General features: G+C 38.2%; 1 protein-coding gene across 1 annotated transcript in view; it reads right to left on the reverse strand.

Moving 5' to 3' along the window:
- The window catches only part of SYT9 (synaptotagmin 9), an 86,244-nt gene extending 60,826 nt beyond the window's left edge, over nucleotides 1-25,418 (reverse strand). The window contains exon 1 of the mRNA XM_070957496.1: nucleotides 25,031-25,418. Coding sequence (XP_070813597.1) covers nucleotides 25,031-25,418 — 388 coding nt within the window. The remainder of the gene's footprint in view (nucleotides 1-25,030) is intronic.
- Between the last annotated feature and the right edge of the window lie 680 nt (nucleotides 25,419-26,098).

Consider the following 26,098-nt stretch of genomic DNA (forward strand, 5'->3'; position numbering starts at 1 on the left):
ATGGAGCAAAACTCACTTAACACGTCTCACTTAGCAACAGAAATCTTGTTTCTCAATTGTGATCATAAGTCAAGGACTACTTGTATACGACTGCACTGAATTAAAAAAAATTAGCTTTTAAAAATCTACCACAAGAGTTCTAAAAAACTAGAAGTCTTTAAAAGTCAGTCTGTTTCTAAAAACAGTTTTATTTATCTAAAAGTAAGACTTATCTTGAGTTGTCTGAGGGATTAAGTATGCAAAAGGCATCAATTATATCACATTAATTTTTACTTTTAGTGTGTCCTCCCCTCTGGAAATGAATCTACTTTTATCTTTCTGTGTTTCTATAAAATTGCTCTAGGAAAATTTTATAACAATGTTTGATTTAGAAACATTCCCTGCAACTTTAAAAGTGGTGCTTTTAACTGTATCAAAACACGTGTCAAAATGTCAACAAAACCCAACATAGCTGAAATCTACATTCCCTCTGTGAGTAGGAAGATACAGAGAAAATCTCAGTGCATTAGCCCTTGGAGATACTCCAGACAAGATGCTCAATGAGGAGTACTATCTCTGCCTTTATTGTAAAGTTACATCAACAGAATCTTGCAAGACTGAAAGTATTTCTGCCCTCCTTTATTTTACTTCCCAGAAAACTTGGGAGAGACTTTTCTGAAAAGCATCCCATGATCTCCCTCCTTCTGTGAATTGAGATCTCTTTCACATGCCAGTTATCCAGTCTGAAACTCTCCCTCCTATCTCCCAAGTATCTTATGCCACCAGGCTTGAAATTTTGGACCTGGACAACCTAGAACTACACCGCCTATGGTCTGACCTAAGCTCAGTGCACAAAATTGTCTGCTACAACATCCTACCTGTCAATGACTACTTCAGCTTCAACCGCAATAATACACGGGCAAACAACAGATAGAAACTCAAAGTAAACCACTCCAAACTTGATTGCAGAAAATATGACTTCAGCAACAGAGTGGTCAATGCCTGGAGGGTACTACCTGACTGTTGTTACATCCTCAAACCCCCAAAACTTTAACCTTAAACTATCTACCATGGACCTCACCCTATTCCTATGCGTGCCTATCGTCCCTGTCCTACTGTTCCCATTTATTCACTCATTTCTTATGTATATACCTATACCTGTTTATACTTATAGATTTATATGTTATGTTATGTTCATACTTATACTTTTCTCATACATGCTTGACAAAACAAACAAACAAATAAAATAAATAAATAAATAACTAAGTAGAAAAATTGGGGGGGAAAAGTTTTCCCCCATTTTTTTTCCCAAACAGCTTTGGAAAAAAATGAACCCTCCCTTGTTTCCCCAATTTTTCCAGTTTTTTTCCAGGCCTTCCCATCTCTACTCCCGAGGTCATTCCCATATACCATTACATGGTCTGAGAGTACTTTAGTCTTCAAGTGGGTCCTAACACACTGTTTCTCAACCTCAACAACTATAACCTGTATAGAGTTCAACTCCCAGAATTTCCTAGACAGCATGAATTAAAGTCCATACATTTTAATATTTCTGAAGTTGAAAAAAAAAAGCAGTCTTCACATAATTTTTAACCAATTGTTAGTATATGTGAATGAGACCTCCACCAACAATCCAGGGAAGAAAAGCCATTAGGAATATGTTAGAATTGGCTTTACATAGCCCAGATATGTCTGATATAGGAATATGACTTTCCTTGATGAAACACAGCAGTACAATTCAATGAAACTGGGGAGGGGGGGATTTATCATAATCTAATGCTAGCTGCTCTTCTAGCAATTTATATGCATAACAAAATTGCCTAGGAATACAAGACATTGTATTTCATTGGTTAGACGAATACTGCTGCTTTGCAGTATTGCTTGTAAAGGATACTTCATATATCTGATGAAGCAAAGCAAAATCCAATGTCAGAACATGATGTCATATTTACTGTTCAAATTTCACTGTTCTTTTAAATCAATTGGCATTCTCTGTCCAGAATGTTGTAACTTTTCAATGTGGATGTTTCAGAGAGGAAGAGGAAGAGGAAGAAGAAACAGTAACCGTAGTGGAAACAACAGCTTCTTTTATATGAACTTAATGGCAACAACTAAAGAACCAATTGAAAAGTTCACACTGGGGAGTATGAGGATGGAATGAAAAGTTTTGCCTCTAATATTGTAAGTTGCCAACAGATGATTTACCGGTATATGCTAGAAGCTCTAATGTGCTCTTAATCTCACGATGGGAAAGTGGCTGTGAAAAAAGCTTGGGTTGATATTGCTAGTGAAATGAAAGTCTGCAGCGATTACTCAGTGTACTTTAAGCAAAGGGCTATGATTGAAAGCCTTCTTCCAATTGAAATTCACTACTGAATGCAGGTTGTTTATGGAAATCGCTATGTTGAAGAGGGTACTGTATGTTGCTGGGCCAGAAAATACGATGAAAGAGTTCATTTGTGTGATCCAGAACCAAGTGAATGACCTGTGACAGCAATCAGTGAGCTTCACATGAGAAAAGTTGATGATATGATTTACAATAGCTGGGCAGAGCACTCAAAAGAATATTGCTGTCAAGCTTTGTCCTTCACAGGAACATGTGGGTAAGGTTATTGATATTCTTCAGGATTAGAACATTTATGCCAGATGGGTTCCTTGCACGCTGATGGTAGAGATTAAAGCTTTGTAAGTCAAAATTTGTACACAGTTGTTATGCTATGAAAGTGAAAGTAAGGGATTTCTCCACAATATTTTAAAGATGACAAAAAATCAATTTAACATTATGACCCAGAAATTAAGCAGCGGTCCATAGAGTATTATCACAAAATTTCACCTGTGGAAAATAAAAAATAAAAAAACTCCATTGGCAGGAAAAGTCAACTTTTGGTATTATTTACTTGGTTCTCCTTGAGCCTGGCACCTCTACCAACATAGAGAACTACATTGCAACATTAAAAGTTTGAAACAATAATTAGCAAAGTTCAGACTACAACAAAGAAGTTTTGCTACTACATGACAGTTTGTGATCTAACATCTTATGAGCCATTCAAGGGGCTAATGCAAAGCTGCATTGGTCTCAATCATTATGCCATCCCAAATTGACACTGTATAACTTTCAACTTTTCCTAAAATTGAATGAATATCCTTTTAAGCTTCTATTTCACTAAAATGAAGAGGTTGAAAGAACTGTCAGAAGCTAGGTAAAGAGACAATATGCAGAATTCTTTTGTAAGGGTTTTAAGAAGCTTGCCCACCCTGAAAAGAAGTGTGGAACAAATAGTAGTGATTAGCTAAAGAAATAAATATAGATAACAAGAGGGCTAATTTCAAGGATTATTTTCCCGTTTCATTGTTTAAAGGAATGTAATCTAAACTAAAATTAAGGACGTAAAAATATTACTTTTCATAAAAGTGCATAGATAGAGCAATAAATTTTTATGACAAAACCTGTTTCTGTTTAAAATACTTGTATAGGTAGTCCTTGACTTAAAACCATTTGTTTAGGGACCATTCGAAGTTACAATGGCACTGAAAAAAATGACTTATGAGCATTTTTCACACTTATAATTGTAGCTGCATCCCCTTGGTCATTTGATCAAAATTCAGATGGTTGGCAACTGGTTCATATTTATGATGGTTGCAATATCCCGGGGTCATGTGATGACCTTTTCTGACCTTTTGACAAGCAAAGTCAATGGAGAAGCCAGTTTTACTTAACAACCATGTTACTAACTTAACAACTGCAGTGATTCTCTTAACACCTGTGTCAATAAAGGTTGCAAAATGGAGCAAAACTCATCTAAAAACTGTTTCACTTAGCAAAAAAGAAAAAAATTGGGCTCAATTGTGATCGTGCGTCGAGAATTACTTGTAGTAAATCCAAAAGTTAGCTTTTCCAAAAGCTATTTTTTCCTGTACACACGGCCTTTTATCAAGCCACACCTATATGAGCAAATGGTTAGTTGTAGGAGATTGTAAAATGATGCATCCAAGAACCTTGATTATTATAGCCTGCTGAAGCCAATTTAAACAAAAATAATAACAATAGGCAGGTATTGTGTTGATAACTGTCGTTAATGAGCACATTTGGAAATCTGGTGTCACATTAGAGCTCTCATATAATTACAGTGTTGGTGTGTGAGTGTGACATGTAACAAAACATCCAGAAGACAAAATGATTGAGACTGTTCCCCATGATATTTTCCAGTCCTTCAATATATTTTCTCTGACTCTTCTTTTTCCCCTCAGATCAATTACCACAGAAAAAGTATGGCTATACCTTCAAAACTCTGGACTTTTGCAGTAATCTCCTTCTGAAGCTGTGGAGAGTCTGTTATCCATCAATCTTTCTACCAGACTGTAGAAGAGCAAAGGAAGATTGCTCATTTGAGACTGCTGTGAAATTAGCTATTTTGGGTTGCCTCAGCCTGCCTAATGTTAGAACAAAGCTTGTGTTGTTGCTCTTCATCTTTTCCCTGTTTTTCCTCAAGTCCTCTCTTAGTCTGGACAATTTATCTTGCATTGGGTGACACCCAATGCTCTGTGGAAATACTTCCAGATAAATTAAAAGTATAATATCAATTATGTGGGAGAAGGTTTATACACACACACACTCTATCTATCTATCTATCTATCTATCTATCTATCTATCTATCTAGTGTTTTTCTGTCGAAGCACCTGGTCTACCCCAATATGGGAGGGAGCATACTGCTTCCCTTTTGCCTTTCAGCTCCAATCTAGGAGCCCTCAAGCAGTTGCAATCATGACAAACCATTTTATACCAAATTTATATTTGCTGATAAAGAAATAAAGGGAGAGTAGTATAGAGGTATTTCAAGCTATTTAGCTCTCATCAGCTAGCCTTATCCTTACTGGCTTACTCTCTTACTCACCTACTCTCCCCTGGCTCAAGCTGATAAAGGGAGGAGAACTTGTGGCTCAGAGGTTAATACAACTGCCTAATATGCAGGCAGCCCAAGTTTGAATGTGAGTAAGGGTATGACTAGCTGATGAGAGTTAAAGAGCTTGAAATAGATCTATACTAGTCTCCCTTTACTTCTTTATCAGCAAATATAAATTTGATACACACACACACACACACACACACACATGAACACACACACAATGGAGATAAAAAAGGGAAAATGAGCAGAATAAGTGAATGTCTCTCCACTATTTTATCTTTGAAGTAATAGGAGAAAAAAAACAGTTTAATATCAAATGAACAAATCACCCCGCCCCCGACAAGGACACAACACAGCATGTATTAAGAAAAAGAGCTTTGAAGTTGGGGGCTGCTTGTTACTTTGGTACAAACTTTAATCAGCAGTTATAAACTTAGTCCGGTAATGAAGCAACTTAAAGTAAACAACCAAGCTCAGAGAGCACTAAGAACTCCACAGTTCTTCTACTGGAACTTTCCTGTATGCAAAGCAATCCCATTCTCTCTTCTAAGAAATCCACACAAGCAGCACACTTGAATGGGGGCGTATAGAGATCAAAGACAGGGAAAAAAAAAGAACTCAGCAATGAACTACAACTGGATAAAACCACTTTTTAGATATCCTGCAATGTTAAGTAACTGGCAAAATGGATACATTAAAAGCAGTTAATTAAAAAGATGTTTCGTTTGAATTAAAGAAGAGCAATATTATCTAATACTTGAAGTTTGATGGGGCCCCAGGCCAACTTCATTGATACCCCTACAAACATTATATTAAAACACTGCAATTTTTCACAGAAAAAGAAAATAGTTAAATACAGGTGAAGTCATTAATGTTAATTAAACTTTAAATCAAGTCAAGTTTAGGTTTTCTACTGGTTCTACCTAGTTTGCCATCAAATAACAGCTAGCTTTTATTTATTATTATTTATTTATTTATTTATTTATTTATTTATTTATTTATTTATTTATTTATTTATTTATTTATTTATTTATTTATTTATTTATTTTCAGGAAGAGCTACCTTGTTTCCCCCAAAATAAGACATCCCCTGATAATAAGCCCAATTGGGCTTTTGAGCGCATGGCAATAAGGCCAAGCGCTTATTTCAAGGTTCAAAAAAAATATATGACAGGATCTTATTTTCGGGGAAACATGGTATTTATGTGGTTTCCCCTAAGCATCAGTATAACACTGCTGGCCTCAACTATTACACATCTTTTGTTTAAAAACCAACAACAAAATCTGTATTTATTTAATAAATCAATATTTAACAAAAGACATGAGAAATGAGAGAGATCTTGTGTTTAAACGTGTTTGTGTGTGTGTGTGTGGGGGGGGGTGTTACCAGAGTTTCAATAAAGGATTTCTGTATTGCATTGTTCATAAGTCATATATAATATCCACTCAATAATTGAAGCATTTTTTTTTTCTTACCAGTGATGGAGCAATAAGAATGGCACAACAAATCCAGTTTTGTTGCCGGTCATAAATTTTCAGATAATAGATATTTGTTTAAAAAGAATATGGATATCTAAAAATATTAAGTTTTCTGTCAAAGTCAGCTTAATGTATCAATGACTTCTTCTCAGATATGATTTTAAGATATTGCAAATATATACGTTTGAACGAAGCATTGTTTTCACTGTACCTCCAGGAATGAGACTAACATGCATTTAAATACAGAGCTGCACACAGTTACTGACTATTTCACGACACAGACCAAATGTTTGGAAACATATATGCTTAGTTCTATTTCCTTCTGGTTTGTTCATTCTAATTTATAAAAGCTGGCTATAAAAGTTTGTCATCAACCTCTCCTTGTTCCATACAAGTGGATGAAATGTCCCATAATGTAAGGAATGCCTTTCCCCAATTAAATCAACCTATCACCTAAGATTTTAGCTTGTTTTTTTTTAAATCTAAATAATAATAATAATAATAATAATAATAATAATAATAATAATAATAAAAAAAAATACTTTTAAAAGCATTCTTAGGAAGCATTCTCGACCATCATCATCACATGGTGTACATACTTTTTATCTCATAGTTGCAGATTCAAAGAAAATTGACCCTATGAAATGATGGATGCTTCCAACTCTATTCATCAGAGAAGCTTCAGGGAAATATATATTACCAGATGGGGAGCACTGAAATGTTTTGTCACGTTTTCATATTTTGGGGAAAAACATTGGGATGGATGAATGAATGAAACTGCCTCAAAACAGTTAACACATCAACCTTATTAAGAATAAACAAAAATACGGGAAGAAAACATTACTTCTGAATATCGCAAGTGTAATTACTGAATTTTGGTGGTGCAAATGGGTTATTCTGGGAGTTGCAAAATGGGAATTGTGAAGCCACAAGTACTCTACAGATGCCCCTTTTAGATGCATGCTTACAAATTCCATTATACACAATGTCATAATTTCTATATAGATACACTCAGGGCATACTACAATTGTTCTTACTATGTTAGATTGCTAGAGTACATGAATAATCCAATACTGCTGAGGCTTAAGTGTGATCACAACAATAAAGTACCAGCTGTTGTGCAGGAAGGGTATATATTTCATTCACTGTAGACAGAACCAAAGAAGAAATTAAAAACTTCATTTACTTAAAGTAAAATATAAATGTCAACATTTAATAAATTATAATGAATCATTTATTAAGAAACAAGAAAACAGAAAATAAGAATAATATTGGCAAATATATCACAAGATTCCATCAACAAAATATAGGTTTAAAACTAATAATCTCCTTTTGTCTCTCCATGCTAAGTAAAGCTCCTGAACAGCTTACATTAATGCCATAAATACAGCTAAAATCCAGAATGATTTGAAAAGTTTCAAAGGGCACGATATGTTTGTCCTAAACAAAATAAATGCAATAGCTTTGAAACTGAAGGTAGAACAGGGACATATTGAATTCAAGCAGGAGACACAGATTATATGGAAACGTTTTTAGCAGTTAATAACAGAGGCACACACATTTCATCTTAGAAAATATTACAGCCTTGATAGAAAATTCAAGAGGCTTTCCAATTCCAAAGCTAGCAGGAAATGAGAAATGAATGTGACGTATTGAAAATACAAGAATGTTTGTGGAGTCACCACCAATGAGAGTAGCAGACACTTCTGGACAGCCTATTTACACAAATCTGATTGTACAAACAGTAGTCTGAATGTTGTTTTAAAACAGATCCTGGAACCAGACTGTTGCAAGCAAATATAGTCTCCAATGATATCAATTCTAAAAGGCTTAATTTCAATGAGAGCAATCCAATACCAACATTCTTACTTTCCTTTAACTCAGCTTGCATGCCTACTCAATTATTGGAGTAACTCTAGGTGCCTTATACATTAGGGCTTAAAAAGTAGAAAAGAAAAGACCAAGAAAACAAAAATACATGTAATACAGGGGTCCCCAATCCCTGGTCCGTGGACCGGCAGCAGTCCGCAGTATGCCAGCAACTGGGCTGCGCAAACCAGCGAAGCCCCATTTGCGGGATGCAGGCAGTAAGCAAAACCACGCCCCCTCCAGTCCACAGAAAAACCTTTCTCCAGGGAACCGATCCCTGGTGCCCAAAAGGTTGGAGGCCACCTATGTAATACATCTGGAAAAGAATAAAATAAATTCAAATGATCACAAAAGCAAGGCATATTATCAGGAAATGAATTACTATACTCTACCCAGATAGCAGAGAGGTAGAGGGGGCATGGAAAGGGCTAATCCATAAAGTGGCTGAGGTTCAGAAAAGACTGAATGGCTGATGACAATGATGACCCAGAGAGCCAGGTTTTATATCTTTATGAAAAGGCAGCAGAGTGAGGACTATTTGGACATAGGGCAAATTCTATTCTATAGGGGCACCTATAGAGAAGGCACATCTCCTGGGTCAGTGCTTTATAGCTGGGTGCTGGAGTACATTAACTCTTCCAGACAGACAAGATAGGAGATGGTTCTATAGGTAAACAGATCCTCAGGTTTTTTTTTAGGTATCACTGGAACCAGGGGTGGGTTCTACTTACCTTTACTACCGGTTCACAACTGGGCCGCGCACGATCTGCGCCTGCGCAGAAGTGTTCTGATGATGTTGGTGGGCGGAGCCTCCCTCCAGTTTTACTACTAGTTCTATAGAACCGGTCTGAACCGGGGGCAACCCACCACTGACTGGAACTGTTGTGGCTTTATTTTTCTTTTTCTTTACTTTTTTTTTTAACAGTAACAGAGTTGGAAGAGACCTTGGAAGTCATCTAGTCCAACCCCCTGCTCACACGGGAGACCTGTACTAGGGATTTGAACCACCGAACTGCCGACCTTTCTGATCGACAAGCTCAGTGTCTTAGCCACTGAGCCACCTAGTCAACCAATATATACTTCTCAATATACTTTACTGCTATGGAATTTCCTGATAGTCTCCTACTCCAGTACTAACAGAGAACAAAATATTCTACTAGCAATTAGTAATAGGTTAGGAGACTATCGTGCCTGTAGGTTACCCTGGGGGAATGAAACAAACAGACAAACAAAAACAAGGCAAGGGCAAACTACTTCTCTGTGGTTGCCAAGAAAACTAGATACTTATGTCCATGAAGCCACTAGGAACCGAATCTGACTCCAGGGAGTCTTTCCATTTTATGTGAATAGGACAGCCCTGTATCCTAGAGATAATAAAAACAGCCCATAATGGCACAGTAAACCTGACATATGATGTAGTTTATAAAAGAACAAAGGCTAAGAAAAAAGGATAAGCTTCCCAGAAAGCTAAAATCTCAGCTTCCATAATTTCTCTTAAATAGCATTATTCAAAAGCGATGGAAGAATTTTCTTTTATATCCCATACCAACGGAAAGAGCATAACCCCTTAAGATCTCCATTGTCACTACCATATAAAAGAGCCCAATCTTGCTTGCAGAAAGTCTGTAGATCCTATTAATGACTATTTCTTTGCCTTCATCTTCAAAGTTACTTAGCAGTTATTGCTGTAGAGTCGGTTTTCCTGCCTTGTAATGCAAGTACTTAAACATTATCTGTTGACACTAATAAGGTTAAGAGCCTATCCCCGTACAGCTAATGTTCGCAAAAGCCAATGAATTCAACTCTAATATCTTAGCTGAAGATAGTTCTTATAGATGCCTAACATTTTCCTTCTTTTCAATAGAATGTCTTTTAAAATAAGTTCACTATGAATTTTATTCCTGGGTTCATTTTATATTGTATGGATTTACGCACAGTTTGAAGATGATTATTTTACATAGGTAAATTTGTATGATTTGCAGCTTTCTATTTGCAACTTATGGTTTTTAGTGGCCTGACTTGGCTGCTGATGTGTTGGTGCAGGTCAGTAAACGTCATGAGAAAAGGGGAGAAGAAGCTGAATTTTAGTCTTGAAGGGCAGTTTTGCGGGCTGATGAATTATAGCCGGGGTGTCAAACTCAAGACCCGAGGGCTGGATCCGGCCCACAGGATGCTTAGATCTGGCCTGCAGGGCCGCCCTGGAAACAAAGCACTGTCCCTTGGTGCCTCTGCTAGTGAAAACGGAGCCCAAGAGAGCCATGAACGCCCCCCCGTGCTCCGTTTTCACTGGCAGACGGTTGCAGGAGGCTGTCGAAGTTGAAAATGGAGCTTGGGAACCAGTTTTCACTAGCAGAGCACCAGGGCCACCACAGGGCCCCCCCAACATAAGTGATGTCAAGCTGGCCACCCTGGCCAAACCTAGCCCCCCAAGGTCAAACACAACCCTGATGTGGCCCTCAATGAAATCGAGTTTAACACCCCTGAACTACAGTTTCTAGCTCTTCCCCACAGCTGGTGCAGGAAATATAGACAGCAGTCCCATTGATCCAGCTTGTTATATAGATACTGGAGACTAGAGCCCTTAGAGGGACACTTACTTCCTTAGTTGTTGGGGGACCTGCTGCTGGTCTGACCCCCAAAAAAAGGAGAGCAGGAGAAAAAAAAAGACTGCAAAACAGAGTAACTGGAGAGAAAAGTTGGAGAGTAAAGTTACATGAGTGTGTGGAACAGTTGTCAGTTCTGCTTTGGCAAAGAAAAATAAAGGTCCCGGGTGGCTTTCCTGGAGAAAGAAAAGTGGCAAAGAGACACCTTCACCCAAAATCTAAGATGGCAAGGAGGAACTTTGTTGGTTGCAGGGTGGCATTTTTATGCAAGAACCAAGATGAATTAGGAGGGGATAAGCTGGTATTGGTGAATCCTTGGTCCTTGGGAAAGGACCAAACAGAAGACCTTGAGAGAGGTTCTTCCCCCAAATTGAGAAGTAGAAAGAGTTCCGCACTCAATAAAAGGTCTTTTACAGCTTGCAATTTATAGGATCTGATTTGCCCAGCAAATCAGGGCACTTAGTGTTGTGCAGATGTGTAGGCCACAGAAGCATTCCAGAAAAAGGAATACCAGGACTACAATGGCCATATCAGCCAACTCAGAGGATTTCCCAACAATGGTAGGGCCTGATCAACCGTGCCATACAGTTGAAGACTCAAAGCTCCTTGCACTAGCAGCCCCACTTTTGGAAATCTTCGCTCCACACTGTGAGGCAGCAGAGAGTCTTGGATTAGGAACAGCATGAAGGCAAATTTTGGCCAGGGAAGGAGGCTGGAGAAGCAGCTGAAGAGTCGCTGGAGCTGGCTGCCCTGAATTAAGGTCTGGCAGCAAATGAGCAACCGGGCGAACCGGTAGTGGCGGCGGTGGGAGGCTCCGCCCATCCGTCATAAAAAAAGCTCTGCACATGTGCAGAATCACCGCATGCTTGCAAAGTGAGTGCACACACCCACGCGCTACCGATAGCGAACCGGTAGCGCCGGGATTTGAATCCCACTACAGGGATAAAGGAAATGAAAACAACAACAACCAAAAATAAAGATCCCTGTCAGAGGGATAGGAAGAAAAAGTAGAGAGAGATTTGAGTAGTTCTTAATGCAATAGGTTTCTAGATTAGATCACCATCAATGTAATCTTGAAAAATAACATACCATATATCAAACCCAGTAATAAAACTTACTATTGATGTTCAGGTTAATGAAAAATGCTGCCACACAGCTTTGCTTTGCAGTTCTGTGTCACAAGCACCTCTGTTTTTCAGTCTCTTCAATAAATTTGTATTTAATAGTGTATGTTGATACTCTTGCCTTCTGGACTCACTACAGATTTTTCTATCAATGTATGGAATGGTTTCTGTATGGCAGCTGAGCTGATGAATTAGTGTTCCTGTGGCAGCTTTGATCTGGATCCCTTCGTTATAAGTAGAAGACTCTGCACAATCTGTATTGCTTTTTGGGGTGGTTATTATATATTGAACTCTATACATAAACTAACCTTCCTTAAACATCTCTTGTATGCCATTTCAGAAAGGCTGGTTTGGTATGATAATATTATGTTTTCCAGAACGTTCATGCCTCTGCCATCTTGACGTATGGGATCTTGTATAAACAAGATGGACAAAAGTCTACCAAACTGGAAAGGCTGCATTATTTAATCTATTTTCACCTTGACACAAATGTAAGAAATACTGATAAGCATAACTCAAGTCATAGCTAACTCACTGCAAAATGTACTTTTAACTTGAAAGAATTTTTCTGTTTATAAATCCAAAGTTTAATTTGCTTTTGACTTCATAAATGGTTTCTCCTTTCGGCTGAAATTTGTCATGCTTAAATAAACCTTTAAGAGTTTATACGGTTATGAAAATGACCAAAATCACTTGAATATAAAAAAAATTGAACTGTCTTTGAAAAGAAAAGACTCTTTCTTTTATTTTCATGTTTATGGTGGATTTAACTCTTGTTAAAAATTCCTTAAATTGAGTAAAAGCCTATGAAAAAGAGTAAAATACTAGAAAACCTGTGGCCAGTTAGGTCATTCTTCTTCCCACGTATAGTATTTTTGATTCATAACCTCCAGAAATTTAATTTATGCTTCTAAAAAAAAATCTTTATCTACATTGCAATGTGTCAGAAGCTGTTTTTAATATGAACAAAGAGTAGTAGCCCATTAGTTTATTTTGGGGACTTCAACAATATACACCCAGTAGGACAATAAAAAACAAGAGAGCTTTACTTAATATTGGCCATGTCATTCTTCTACTCACCATGATATTAATGAAATTCAATGTGATTAATGATCTAGTCTTTCTTTTCATCATCCTTATCTACATAAATATTTCCTGATTTCTGTTTCATCCCTATTCTGAGCTTCACAGCAGTCCATGACCTTTATGAATTTTGTATGTAAGTTTCTTAGGTTCAAAACCTGATGTATTTCTCAGAAAAGAACCCAACTGAAGGAATTGTTTGAATGGCATATCAGTTTTTAAAAATCACCCTTAAGAATTATAATCCAAAGATCCTGACCCTCCCTGTATTAGTGTTATGTATCTTGCTACTCCCAATAGGTTGAGCAAACCTATTGTGAGATGCCATGACTTGAATAGAGGTGCTATAGAAAGAAACAGACTACATATTTTATTTTCTATGTGGATCACATTGAAAACCACATCCTTGCTACAGTCATCCAAGATGCTAAAATTAATATTATAATCTTCTTAGAAGCTGGTAAAAACATGGAGCAATCCAACGTACTTAGTAAATGAAAGTTACTTTCAAGGTAATGATGGCTTTTAAAGGTTATACATGGACGTGTCATTTTTGGCAGCATCCATCTGGCAGGAATATTACATGCTCTGACATTTAATAGTGAACATTGCTAGTAAAATTCACATTACAAATGTACATTATTGGAATAAATGTAAGTCGTAGTACTTTAATAGTAGATAGTAGATGGGAAGGCTACTACTTGCATTCTCAGCAGTCTGCATGCCAACCTTTCAGGGAAAATACCAGACTGTTACTCAAATATAGCATTTTCTCTAGGCTGAGACAGGCTGGAAACACTATGTAGAATGATAATTCAACCCCCTCTTTTCGTCTAGAAAGAAAGTTTGTTTTTCATTTAAATACAAGCAAGAATTGAGGTACAATGGCTAGGGAAAAAGAAAAAGGGAACATTTATCTCCTCAGCCTTTCTTTTGTCATATTCTCCTAAGAGAATCTAGGAGAAACAAGGAAGAAAGAATTTCTGCCGTAATCATTTATAACATAAACAGGTAAACATTTCAACCAGGAATTTTTTATTGTCCCCGGCAATTTAATATCTGTGACATTTGTTCTATTTATGCAAATTCAGTATATGTAAGTTTATGCAACTTGGAATTTCTTTAAACAGAGTATCCTCTAAATTAGAAGCAGGTATATCTAATTTTGTGATCTACTTAGAACCATGCATTATTATTATTATTATTATTTTCTATTCAAGATCATTTCTAAACTACTTTCTGTGTTATGAACACCTGTTTCAAGCCACTACAAACTTCTGCCAGCTAATGGGTGGATGGATTGCCCTTCAACCTAGTATTGAGGAAACATTCTACTTATTATTTATTTCTTACTTTTGTTATTTTTACAGGTAACTCAAGGTGGTGAACATACATAATAATTAATCCTCTTCCTATTTTTACCACAACAACCCTGCGAGATGAATTGGGTTGAAAGAGAGTGACTGGTTCAAAGTGATCCATAGTTTTCATACTTAAGATGGAATTAGAACAAACGGTCTACTGGTTTCTAGGCCAGCAGCTTAACTACTACGTCAAACTGGCTCTATAAATGTTGTATATGATTGTCTTAGCAGTTTTGGGCACTGAAAAGGAACACAATCCTCTGGAAATAAAAAGATTCATAGTGAAAATTGCATGTATGTTTGTATGACAAAATCTCTTCCTATGACTTTGATCTATTTCTCTATAAGCTAACATACCAGTGGTGGGTGCCCCCGGTTCGAACCGGTTTGCAAGAAGTAGAACCAGCAGGAGGCTCTGCCCACTGACCCGGACGTCATCATAGGTGATCTGCACATGCACAGAAGAGCGCGTGCGCGAGCACGATGCAAACTAGTAGTAAAGGTAAGTAGAACCCACCCCTGTAACATACATCTAATAGGCCACATATTTTGGTTATTACAACTGCAGAACTGGTTGACAGGGAACACATAAACATCTCATTTTATGGAGGTATATCCGGATACAATTCAGCTGCTCTTCCTAGAGTTATAGGGATACTGTTTACCTTAGGTTGTGTGCTCAACATAGAGCCTTTTCCTTTACAATTACTTGTCTACTCTCTGAGCTGAGTTATAGAGAATAGAATCCAAGTGTCTACTCAAAAAAGCTGCACACCTCAGAGCACGTGTTGGAATAAGATGTCTCCAAGAGTGACAGGAAAAAAAATAACCAAGCAATTTCCTTGGCAACTAATGCTTCCAATTATGATTTTAACTTAATATTGACAGAATACATCCTACAACTGCAAAAAGAACCCAAAAAAACCCACTGAATAACTGAATAATAGAATTACAGAGTTGGAAGGGACCTTGAAGGTCCTCTACTCCAACCCCCTGCTCAAGCAGGGAGGGAAAGGGAAGGAGATATCATTAATTCAGTCAGTATCCAAAAAGAAGGGATTGTCTAGAAGGCACGCTAGGGCTCATGTAACAGGTTGATTGAAAGTATCAGCATGCTATATGTCTGATCTATGATCTATAGAAAATACAAAAAAAATACAAAAAATCAAGAAAATAGAACACAAAAAACATGTGGCATGTGGATCAGGAATAAAATGTTTTAAGCTGAGTTCAGAGACAGACAGAGGTGGGTTTCAGCAAGTTCTGACCAGTTCTGGAGAACCGGTAGTGGAAATTTTGAGTCGTTCGGAGAACTGGTAGTAAAAATTCTGACAGGCCCTGCCCCCATCTATTCTTTGCCTCCCAAATCCCAGCTGATTGGGAGGAAATGGGGATTTTGCAGTAACTTTTCCCTGGAGTGGGGTGGGAATGGAGATTTTATAGTATCCTTCCCCTGCCACACCCACCAAGCCACGCCCACCAAGCCATGCCACACCCACCAAGCCAAACCCACCACTGGAGACTGGCCTGGAGGAAGAAGACCTGAAGAGCTGTGGAGGTGTAGTGGTTAGAATTCAATATTGCAGGCTAATTCTGCCAACTGCTGGGAGTTCGATTATGATCGGCTCAAGGTTGACTCATCCTTCCATCCTACCAAGGTTGGTAAAATGAGGACCTATATTGTTGGGAGCAGTATGCTGACTCTGTAAACTGCTTAGAGAGGGCGGTAAAGCCCAATGAAGCGGTATATAAGTCTAAGTGGTATTGCTATTGCTAATGGGCTGGACACTGCTGTACTGGTAGAACTAGTAGATGTAAATGTACATTATTTAATGTGACAGAATCTTGGCTAGCGGTATAAAAGAAGAACAGAAATGTGGAAAACATTCCTGATTGCTCTATCCTTACATGAATGATTCCTTTCACTGTGTCTTTATTTTTAGATTTGGTAAAAAGGAGAAAGTATCTTTTTTCTGTTTCCTTCTTCCTATCCTTATATATTTCTAGTAACAAAATCCTCTAACCCAAATGCTTGTGTATGAAATTAGCTAAAATATGAATAAAATTAGGGTCATGGTAGAGTACAGATTTCCCCCACTTAGTTGTCCCCCTCCCATTGCAATCATCATTTGCTCAATTCTTGGAAACGTGAAGAGACATTCTTCAGAGCCCATTAATTGTCTCCCACTAACTGAGCAAGACAGCTTGTCTGAATAAATCAAGATGTCTTGGGACTGTCTACTACTGATGGGTTTCTGTGGAGCCACAGTAAACACTACCTTAGGGATGTCGTCCCCCCCTCCTTTAGTAAACTCAATATATTGTTTTACAACTAAGATAAGAAATTTAACTTCTTGGCTGAAAAATACCAGACAGGAAGGGGATATTGCCTTTAATCTTCATATAATACTGTTCCAATCACTGAAATGTGAGCTAAATGCACAGCTTTCTAAAGCAAAGGGCTTTGTCTTTTAGCTCCCTGTTCAATGGCCAAACAAGACATGACAAAGCACATAAAAAGCAAAAGGAGATTATTGAGCCTCATTTGGAAAATACAGAAACATGGAACATTACTTAGGAAAGTATTATGTTGAAAAGCAGACTGTTTCATCCGTTGACTGTACAGGTAGTCCCTGACTTAACGACCACCATTGAGCCCAACATATCTATTGATAAGCCAAACATTTGTTAAGTGAACTTTGCCCCATTTTACAACTTTTCTTGCCATAGTTGTTAAGTGAATCACTGCAGTTGTTAAGTTAGTACCCCAGTTGTTAAGTGAAGTTGGCTTCCCCATCGACTTTGCTTGTCAGAAGATCCCAAAAGGGGATCATATAAGCCTGGGATTCTGCAACCATCATAGATATAAATCAGTTGCCAAACATCTGAATTTTGATCACATGATCATGGGGATACTGAAATGGTCGTCAGTGTGAAAAACAGTCATAAGTCACTTTTTTCCACTGCTGTAACTTTGAATGGTCATGAAATGAACTGTTGTAAGTCGAGGACTACCTATATTAACACCCGATCTCTCACTGCAAGAGAGATCTGATGTAGAAACAAGCTTCTGGGCATAACGTCTGAACATGGATGTCTATGGAGATTCTCGGTCATCCAAGTCATGGTTGTCCCAAAAGTGCTTTTTCAAGAGGCAACTGGACTTTCTGGTTTTTCTTTGAAGATGTTTCACTTCTCATCCAAGAAGCTTCTTGTCTCTTGAAAAAGCACCTTTGGGACTCTGAACATGGATGTACCAGCTGAACACTTCTATTCCATACCCACGTATGAAAACCCCAATTACAGTATCCAATATCGTAATGGCAGCTATAACCGAAAGACCAAAAGCAACAAGATACAGAATTATATCAAAAACATATACTTTACACGTACTTGAATTATTTTAATATGGTTTTTAAATTTGTCTTGTATATTGTTTTATTATGGCTGTTCACCGCCCTGAGTCCTTCGGGAGAAGGGCGGTATAAAAATATAATAAAATAAATAAATAAATAAATAAATTTATTCCAGTTGCCCATTCTGCCTAGACATGAAGAAAAATGGTAGGTCTTTTTGATGAAGAGGGTCAAAGGTTGGCCCTTCTTTCATCAAATTAATATGTACAACAGAGGTTATTATCTGAACCATATAAACACAGGCCCAAAATCAACGTAAAAGTTCAGGGGCCCCACCAAATGTGGAGTAAATTCATCTTGTAATTTAAAGATAATTTCAAATGTATGGGGTGTAGCTCACCTGGATGCAGTATTATATGAACACAGACGGTATTATACTTTCTTATCCATTTTCTTTTGAAAATTAGGCTGTGCATTTCAACCTATTATATAAAGACAATAAACTAGCACCAAGTTGGTACAGTGACCTTTCTGGAAACTTATACCTGTGATTTGCTTTTTTCACCTTATTTTTTTATAATCTGTAAAGTCATTGTATTATTACAGTACCAACAAGGCTTTTTTTTCTGCTACTTCAATACATCTCCTTCCAAAATAAACAACTGAAAATAAAGTATGCCAGGATAAAATAATAGCAAAGATGTATTTTAAACATAAATATGGGATGAATTTATACGATGCAAGAGTGACCGTTTTGTTGCAGCAAATAGAATAACAGAGTTATTTTCTATTCTCCAAGGGACCTTGGAGGTCTTCTAGTCCAACCCCCTGCTTAGACAGGAAACCCTATACCATTTCAGACAAATGGTTATCCAATCTCTTCTTAAAAACTTCCATTATTGGAGCATTCACAACTTCTGGAAGCAAGTTGTTCCACTGATTAACTGTTCTAACTGACGGGAAGTTTCTTCTTAGCTATAGGTTGCTTCTCTCCTTGATTAGTTTCCATCCATTGCTTCTTGCCCTACCCTCAGGTGCTTTGGAGAATAGCTTGACTCCCTCTTCTTTGTGGCAACCCGAGATATCAGAACACTGCTATCATGTCACCCCTAGTCCTTCTTTTCATTAAACTAGACATACCCAATTCCAACAACCGTTCTTTATATATTTTAGCCTCCAGTCCCCCAATCATCTTCGTTGCTCTTCTCTCACTCTTTCTAGAGTCTCAACATCTTTTTTACATCATGGCGAGTAAAACTGGATGCAGTATTCCAGGTATGGCCTTACCAAGGCATTATAAAGCGGTATTAACACTTCACATGATCTTAATTCTATCCCTCTGTTTATGCAATCTAGAACTGTGTTGGCTTTTTTGGCAGCTGCAGCACATTGCTGGCCCATATTTAAATGAACCCTCCCACAGTTGAGTCTGGTACCACCTATACTGTGACTGTGCATTTTGTTTTTCTTGCATAAATGTAGAACTTTACTTTTTTCACAACTGAAATTTCAGTTTGTTAGATAGTGCCCAATGTTCAAGTCTGTTCTGTATCTTAAGAAAAGTTTTCTTATTTGTTGGTTAAAAAAAGTCATACTTACTTCAGGGAGTACTAAGTAGGGGAAGATACTCTACCTGCCAAGTTCAGTTCATTGTGTTAGTTCGGAAAAATGAATATTGCACCTACTGTGCTTCCTTCCCCAAATGGTATTTCTATAGAAGTGAGGCAACTTTGGTAAAAACTCCCCAAAGGTGTTGATGACTTCAATGTTTAAAAATTCAGCTAATCTACTTTGCAACTAACGAAGACCAGAAGACCAGAAATAAGACCAGAAGAACAACAGGAAAAATACAGTTCAAGTTAGATCATTTTGGGATGGTGTCTCATTAACATTATTTAATATGATAAAAACTTAACACAACCATTATTTTATGAATCCCTTCTGATAGACAGCCATCAATCACTCAACATATAATTTATAAGTAAAGTTTACCATACCCACAAACACACACATATATCCCGTCTGACTTAATTAACCTTCTGTTTACTTGAAGTGCTTAATATGATTACAGATGCTCTCCAGCTAGGGCATATTTGCATATAATCTGTGGGACTGGATATTTATCTATGGCATCCTGATACCGACTCAAGGAAATCACTTGAAAATGGATACATCTGTTTCTATGTTTTGATGTTATTATGCCTCAGATGACTTGACAGGTAAACATAGCAGATCATTGTTGGCTAATATAGTTTGTGGATTTATTTGCAGGGTTACATTGACTAATCAGTCCCCTAGCATATGCTTTCTTCACATTTTCTTTCTTTTTATTGAAGCACTATCAATATACAGAAAATGTTTACTAAATCACAGTGTAAATAATGTAACTAAAGACTCAAGACAATATGGAACTTTGCCTGTTCTGGTGGAAGCTTCCATGTAATTCAAAAGGACCACTTTGTATTTTAATGCAGGTTCTGTTGTCCTGGTGACCACAGTTAAGTAGCCCATCAACAGGTTTGGGGAAATCTTTACACTGACATTTGTTCTTCAGAAGTTAACAGACAGTACTGAAATGAAAGATAGACCTTGCTCAATGGACACGCATGCTGAGTTAGGTGGAAAACGAGATGGAATACACCAGTGGTGGGATTCAACATGTTTTACTATTGGATCTGTGGGCATGGCTTGGTGGGCGTGGCATGGCATGGCATGGCTTGGTGGGCATGGCAGGGTAAGGATACTGTAAAATCTCCATTCTCACCCCACTCCAGGGGAAGGATACTGTAAAATCTCCATTCCCTCCCCAATCCAGGGGAAGGTTACTGCAAAATCCCCATTTCCTCCTGATCAGCTGGGACTCGGGAGGCAGAGAATAGATGGGGGCAGGGCCAGTCAGAGATGGTATTTATTAGTTCTCCAAACTACTCAAAATTTCTGCTACTGGTTCTCCAGAACTGGTCAGAACCTGCTGAATACCACCTCTGGAGTACACACAAAACTGCGTAAAAGATACTAATGAAGACAATGACCAGGGCAGGCCAAGGGAGAAAGGCTACTCAGGAGAAGGAAAAGATCACAGAGAGGGGAACAATGGGAGTCTAGTAGCACCTTTCTAGAGTAACAAACTTTATTAAATCACACAAACTTTCATGAGTTGAGTTTACTTCATCAGATGCAAAAAGAAGAAAGGGGAAAAGGATTTGAATTTCCAGTCACCTCACCTATCCTATCTTTCAAACTGTAAACCTTCAGGTACAAGTGTCATTCTTCACTTGTAACCCTCAGGTTTCCACCAGGTTATATCCAGTAAAGATATGCATGTAGCAATCCATGTAGTAGAAGTATGCACTACAGACTTGCAAACAAGCTATTAATATTTTTCACAGGCCCTACTTTAAAAATGCAACAATGTTCTAATTATAGGAGAGATTCCTGTCTTTGATGCTAACTTTGGTTTACTCTTGCTCTCTAGAACACAGGCTCAAGCAATCAAAAATATACAGCAAATTGGAACCCCCAGTAAATTCAAAGGTATATGTTTCCTAGTAAATATTCCAGTTAGGAAGAGTCATGGTGCACAGGGGTTAGAATGCAGTATTGTAGGCTAACTCACTGTTCACTGCCAGGAGTTCGATTCTGACCAGCTCAAGGTTGACTCAGCCTTCCATCCTTTCGAGGTAGATAAAATGAAGACTCAGATTGTTGGAGGCAATATGCTGACTCTGTAAACCACTTAAGGGGTAAAGCACTATGAAGCAGTATACAAGTCTAAGTGCTATTGCTAAACCAAAATTAAGAATGTAAATGGCAGGGCTTCAGGGAAGAAAAAGCAAACTTGGAAGATAGATCCACTAAAATCAGAGCCAACAATCGCAGCAGAATAACGAATCAGTGAGTAAACCAGCTCTTCATAATACCTCTCCAGACAGGGAGAGGACTTGAGATCATCCATAAGTGCTCCAGATAATTGATCCTTATGGAGGTTTAAAGCTCTGGGAGGCAAAGTAATAGCTATCTTGCTCAAACCATAATTGGCACTTTTAAGAACACTGAGTTCACATACACATAAATTACTGGAAATAACATACATATTTAACCTTCATCAAATAAATTGGTTTTATATTCCTTTCCTTTTAGTACAGTAACTTATCATTTTCTGTAAACAACAAAAAAACCCTTCTTCATTTACCTTATCTCTTATCTATAAATCAATCTTTAAAGCCTCACAATTCAAAACTAGTAAAAAAAAAAAACATTAGCAACTACCAGAAAAAAACAACATATTAAGAATCTTGATCATTAATCCTTTCACATTGTGTCCCACAAGTTGATTTCTCATCATTTTCTCTTTGGCTCAGAAACTCCTTCAAAAATTTAACATGTCCTAGAAATAACATCTATATATTAATCTTAATGAAAGAATTAAGGATTATAAAGTTGACACCTTAGCTTTAACACCTCCTCTGAGAATACAAGAAAAAATATCTTCTTCTCATATCTTATCTATAAACAAATCTGTAAAGCCCCATCATTCAAGAAAAACCAATTAAGAAAAAAAATCCTAAATATTTAACCTTAATCAATTAAACCAACTTTATATTCCTTCTTTTTTGCTTCCTTTTCTAATCACTTTCTGAAATTGCTTTTTAGCTATTAGGAATCTTTGGACTGACAAATCTGAAAACACTAGGTGAGTTTTCTTTATGTCATGTTCAAATCCAAGAATGATGCATAATAATTCTTCCAAATTGACTTATTTATTGTCTCCACAGATATAGGTGAAATCTTGCCGGATTGAGCACTTTACCCTCTGCATCTACAATATACTCTATGAACTATTAGGGAGGGGATGTCTTCACTCTCTTTTTTCAAATGTAACAACTGGATTGAGTTGCTTCTTACACCTCTGGAATGCACCCTCTCCTTCCTGAGATCACAGCTCCTTACTATATTCCATCATACTTCAATGTTTCAGAAAACAAGTATTTTTAGTACAAGTTTAAGAACGTACATTTTGGAAAGTTACAAATGGGTTAAGGATCCAGATAAATTTGAAACAAAATTTTGGAATTAATTATGAGTCCTTTCCGTGGGAAAATCCTTTTGTTTTGAATTCTTTAAAAAACGATAGGTTGAGACTTTGAAAATTGAATGCTATAGGGAATCAGAAGGAACTAAAGATGACAATTAAAGAACTCTTAAATTTGTCTTATTAATACAGAATGAAGCAAAATATTTTAATATTTGATATATTAATGGATATTTTTGAATAATTTACTTAGAAGTTAATTTTAGGGGTGTCTTTCTCTGTAAGACTTCATTTATATATTTTACTATATTATTATTTTTCTTTTCTATTTTTCATTCTATTTTTCTTTTTATTCTTTTAGTTTGTATTAGTTTTTTTCTTTGAAATTGTAATTTTTAATATTACTATTTTAAAAAAGAATATAAATGGCATTGAGTATGCAAGAGATAGACTGAAGAAAGTGTGGCATACAGGCATGAGAGAAGCTTTTTGTGTCTCAGTAGATATCTACATGACCTACTCTAGGCTGGCCAACACCTGTATCTGCAGTGTAACTAATGTGGAAGAACTATCCATGTGTAGATTTTAGAGGTTGGATGTGTACTGGATAATCATTATGATTCCAACTTAAAAACGTACACTAGGCCATTGGATAGTAATCTGGAAAACATTCCCTTGATAAAATACAGTTGTAAATGCATTAATGGGAACACTGAATTTTTAATAGAGTATATCCTAATATTCAGGGAATAGTTCTGGGACTTCAGGGCAAAATAATAATTAATATCCTTTTAGAAAGTAGAGCAGCAACAATGCACCCCGAAGTAGTTTTTAAAGACAAAAATGTCCAAGAGTACATTATTCAAAAAATAAACTAAAATTGTTCGGTTTAAAACATAATCCAGGATAAATCCTATCCACAAAGGCTAGTATGGATATTGGATCTGTTGGAAATTAAACGTGGTGCAACAAATTTACTTGCAGAATAAATGGACCAAATATGGATTTTACTAAAACAAAACAATTTAAACTCCTTCAGGCTATACATTTACATTTATTTTAAAACAGACTTCTTTAAATCATATTTGCTTCCAAGGAAATATTACAAGCATTCTAGGAAAGAAAATAAACATTTACCATTCTAACCATTTGGCATATGTACGTTCCCTCCCCTGATCCTTGCTGAGTTTACCAAAGTTAGCCTGGCTAATTTCAAATATACTCAGTCTAGCTACAACTTATTACCACTAATAATGAATTAGCTTATTATTATGCTGGGACAGCACCTACTCACTCAAGAGCAACTAGTCCAATCCAGCTGGAAACAGGTTAGCAAGAAAAACAAGATTTGCTTCCAGTTACTGTCATGGCCAGTTTGATCTTAAAGGAATCAAATGAAAATGCTAACATTTCCCCAGTTGCTTACATGCTAGTAGGAAACTTACTGCGTCTTTCACATTTGATTCTTTTTATTACTGTGACTTTTACTGATGTGTATGACCTGGGTGGATATATAAGAAGATAAATAGTCCAGGAAATTTTGAATTGCCCTGGAAGTTTATACTCTACTCTGTAAGTTTCAGGAAGAGCTGTGTGCAAAGTTAATGCCTTCAGGAATACAATGCCAGCCTGATCTCCTGTCATTCTACAGTTGTTGGAGAAGGATTGGTGCCTTTCTTTCTATATACCTACATCAAGTACTGCATCAGCGCTGGGAAACCCGACAGGGTCTAAAAATAGCTCAGACGGCTTCACACAACTGATGGAAACCCATCTGAGACCGCCTTCCACCGAACTCTGTAGTAGGACTTCAGCTTGGAGTAGATACATCTGGTTAAACCGCTAAATTATAGTAACAATGTAAAGGTGCGTTGGATAAAAACGTTGCGTTGGGATTCACATGCAATGTAATATATATCTTAGCATCAAATGTTGAGAACAAACGAAAGGATCGTTTGCTCTTTCGAGTCCCCTCCAAACACCACCAGGTAGTAAACGCCAGTCCGAAGTCAATTGGGATTGGGGGGGGGAGCCCGCACACGCGCTCCCTCGACGCCCCGAATTTTCCGCGCTCGCCTGGATCCAATGGGCAGCATTCGGGCAGTTGATAGGATAGACGCGCGCCCCTCCGCCCAGCGCAGCCGGCACGGGGCGCCCGCTTCTTTGAAGAGGTCTCTGGTTGGCATCTGGGAAGTTCTCGGGAGCCCCTCGTGTTCCCGCCACTCCACCCCAGCTTACCTGCGTCGGCCGGCCGGGGTCTGCCGCTGTCCCGCAGGTAGTAGTTGAACTCCAGGCACCTGTCGTTCTCGACCGTCCCCTCGGAGCAGAGCTCGACCAGCAGCTTCAGCGCTTTCCGGCAAATCTCGTCCTCCCTGCCACGAGGCATCGTCCCCCAGCATCCTTGTGAGAGGAGAGGAGCTCCCCGCTCGCTCACACGCGCGGCTTCGGCTGCTGCCCGCCTCTCGTCTGGCGCCCACAGCGAGGCAACTGGGGAGACGCCCGCATGTTTGGCGGCGGCGGCAAAGCCGTTGCCCCCCGAGGTCTGCCGCTCCCAACTTCCTCCTCTCGGCCTTGGTGCTTGGATAGAAGAGGTGCTGCTGCTGCTGCCTCCTCTGCCGCCCGGCATGCGAGATAGGAAGGTCCCCTCCCGAAGGAGGAGGAGGAGGAGGAAGAGGAGGAGGAGGAACCCGCCACCAGTTGCGCGTAGTCTAGGCTCATCCGTCGACGCGCAGCGGCTCCGAAGCAAGCCTTACCTTAAAAGTCCAAGCGGCGCCCTAACAGCGCTCCCTAGTGGCAGGAACTTTTTTGTTACGAGCCAGGCCCCACCAGCCACTTTGCCTTTTCTTGTGCCGTCAAACTTGGCGCGCTTTAACCAGACCCGGTCGCCTGCGACGCGTGAATATAACATTTCCTTGACACAAAAAGAAATCGGCGCTTCCTTCTTCGGCGATTTTTTTTTTTTTTTTTTGGGTTCGTCGGTGTAGGATGCAGCCCTAGTTTTCCCTCATTCTCCCATCCTGGGAGCTTACCGGCTCCACTCTGCCTGTCTCTGGATGCAGATGAAGTCAAGAGTTACCCTCTTTCTGAGCTTTTTATTAAGAACATCGCTCCCCTTCTCTAATTAGGAAATGAATGCTGCATATATAAAAGGGTGGGGGGGAAGCGGAGGGTGGAGAAGCACGAGTGTTGTTGTAAGTAAGAGGGGCTTGGAATTTTTTAGTTAGCATTGTTGGAAGGAAAATCCATCTGGTTCAGATGGGAGAAAGACGCTGGAAATAATATGGAGGCCGATTGGAAAGAAAGACT

The sequence above is a fragment of the Pituophis catenifer genome, unplaced genomic scaffold, assembly GCF_029215685.1.
Source record: "Pituophis catenifer annectens isolate HBS135680 unplaced genomic scaffold, rPitCat1.0.hap2 SCAF_1, whole genome shotgun sequence".
Classification (NCBI taxonomy): Eukaryota; Metazoa; Chordata; class Lepidosauria; order Squamata; family Colubridae; genus Pituophis; species Pituophis catenifer.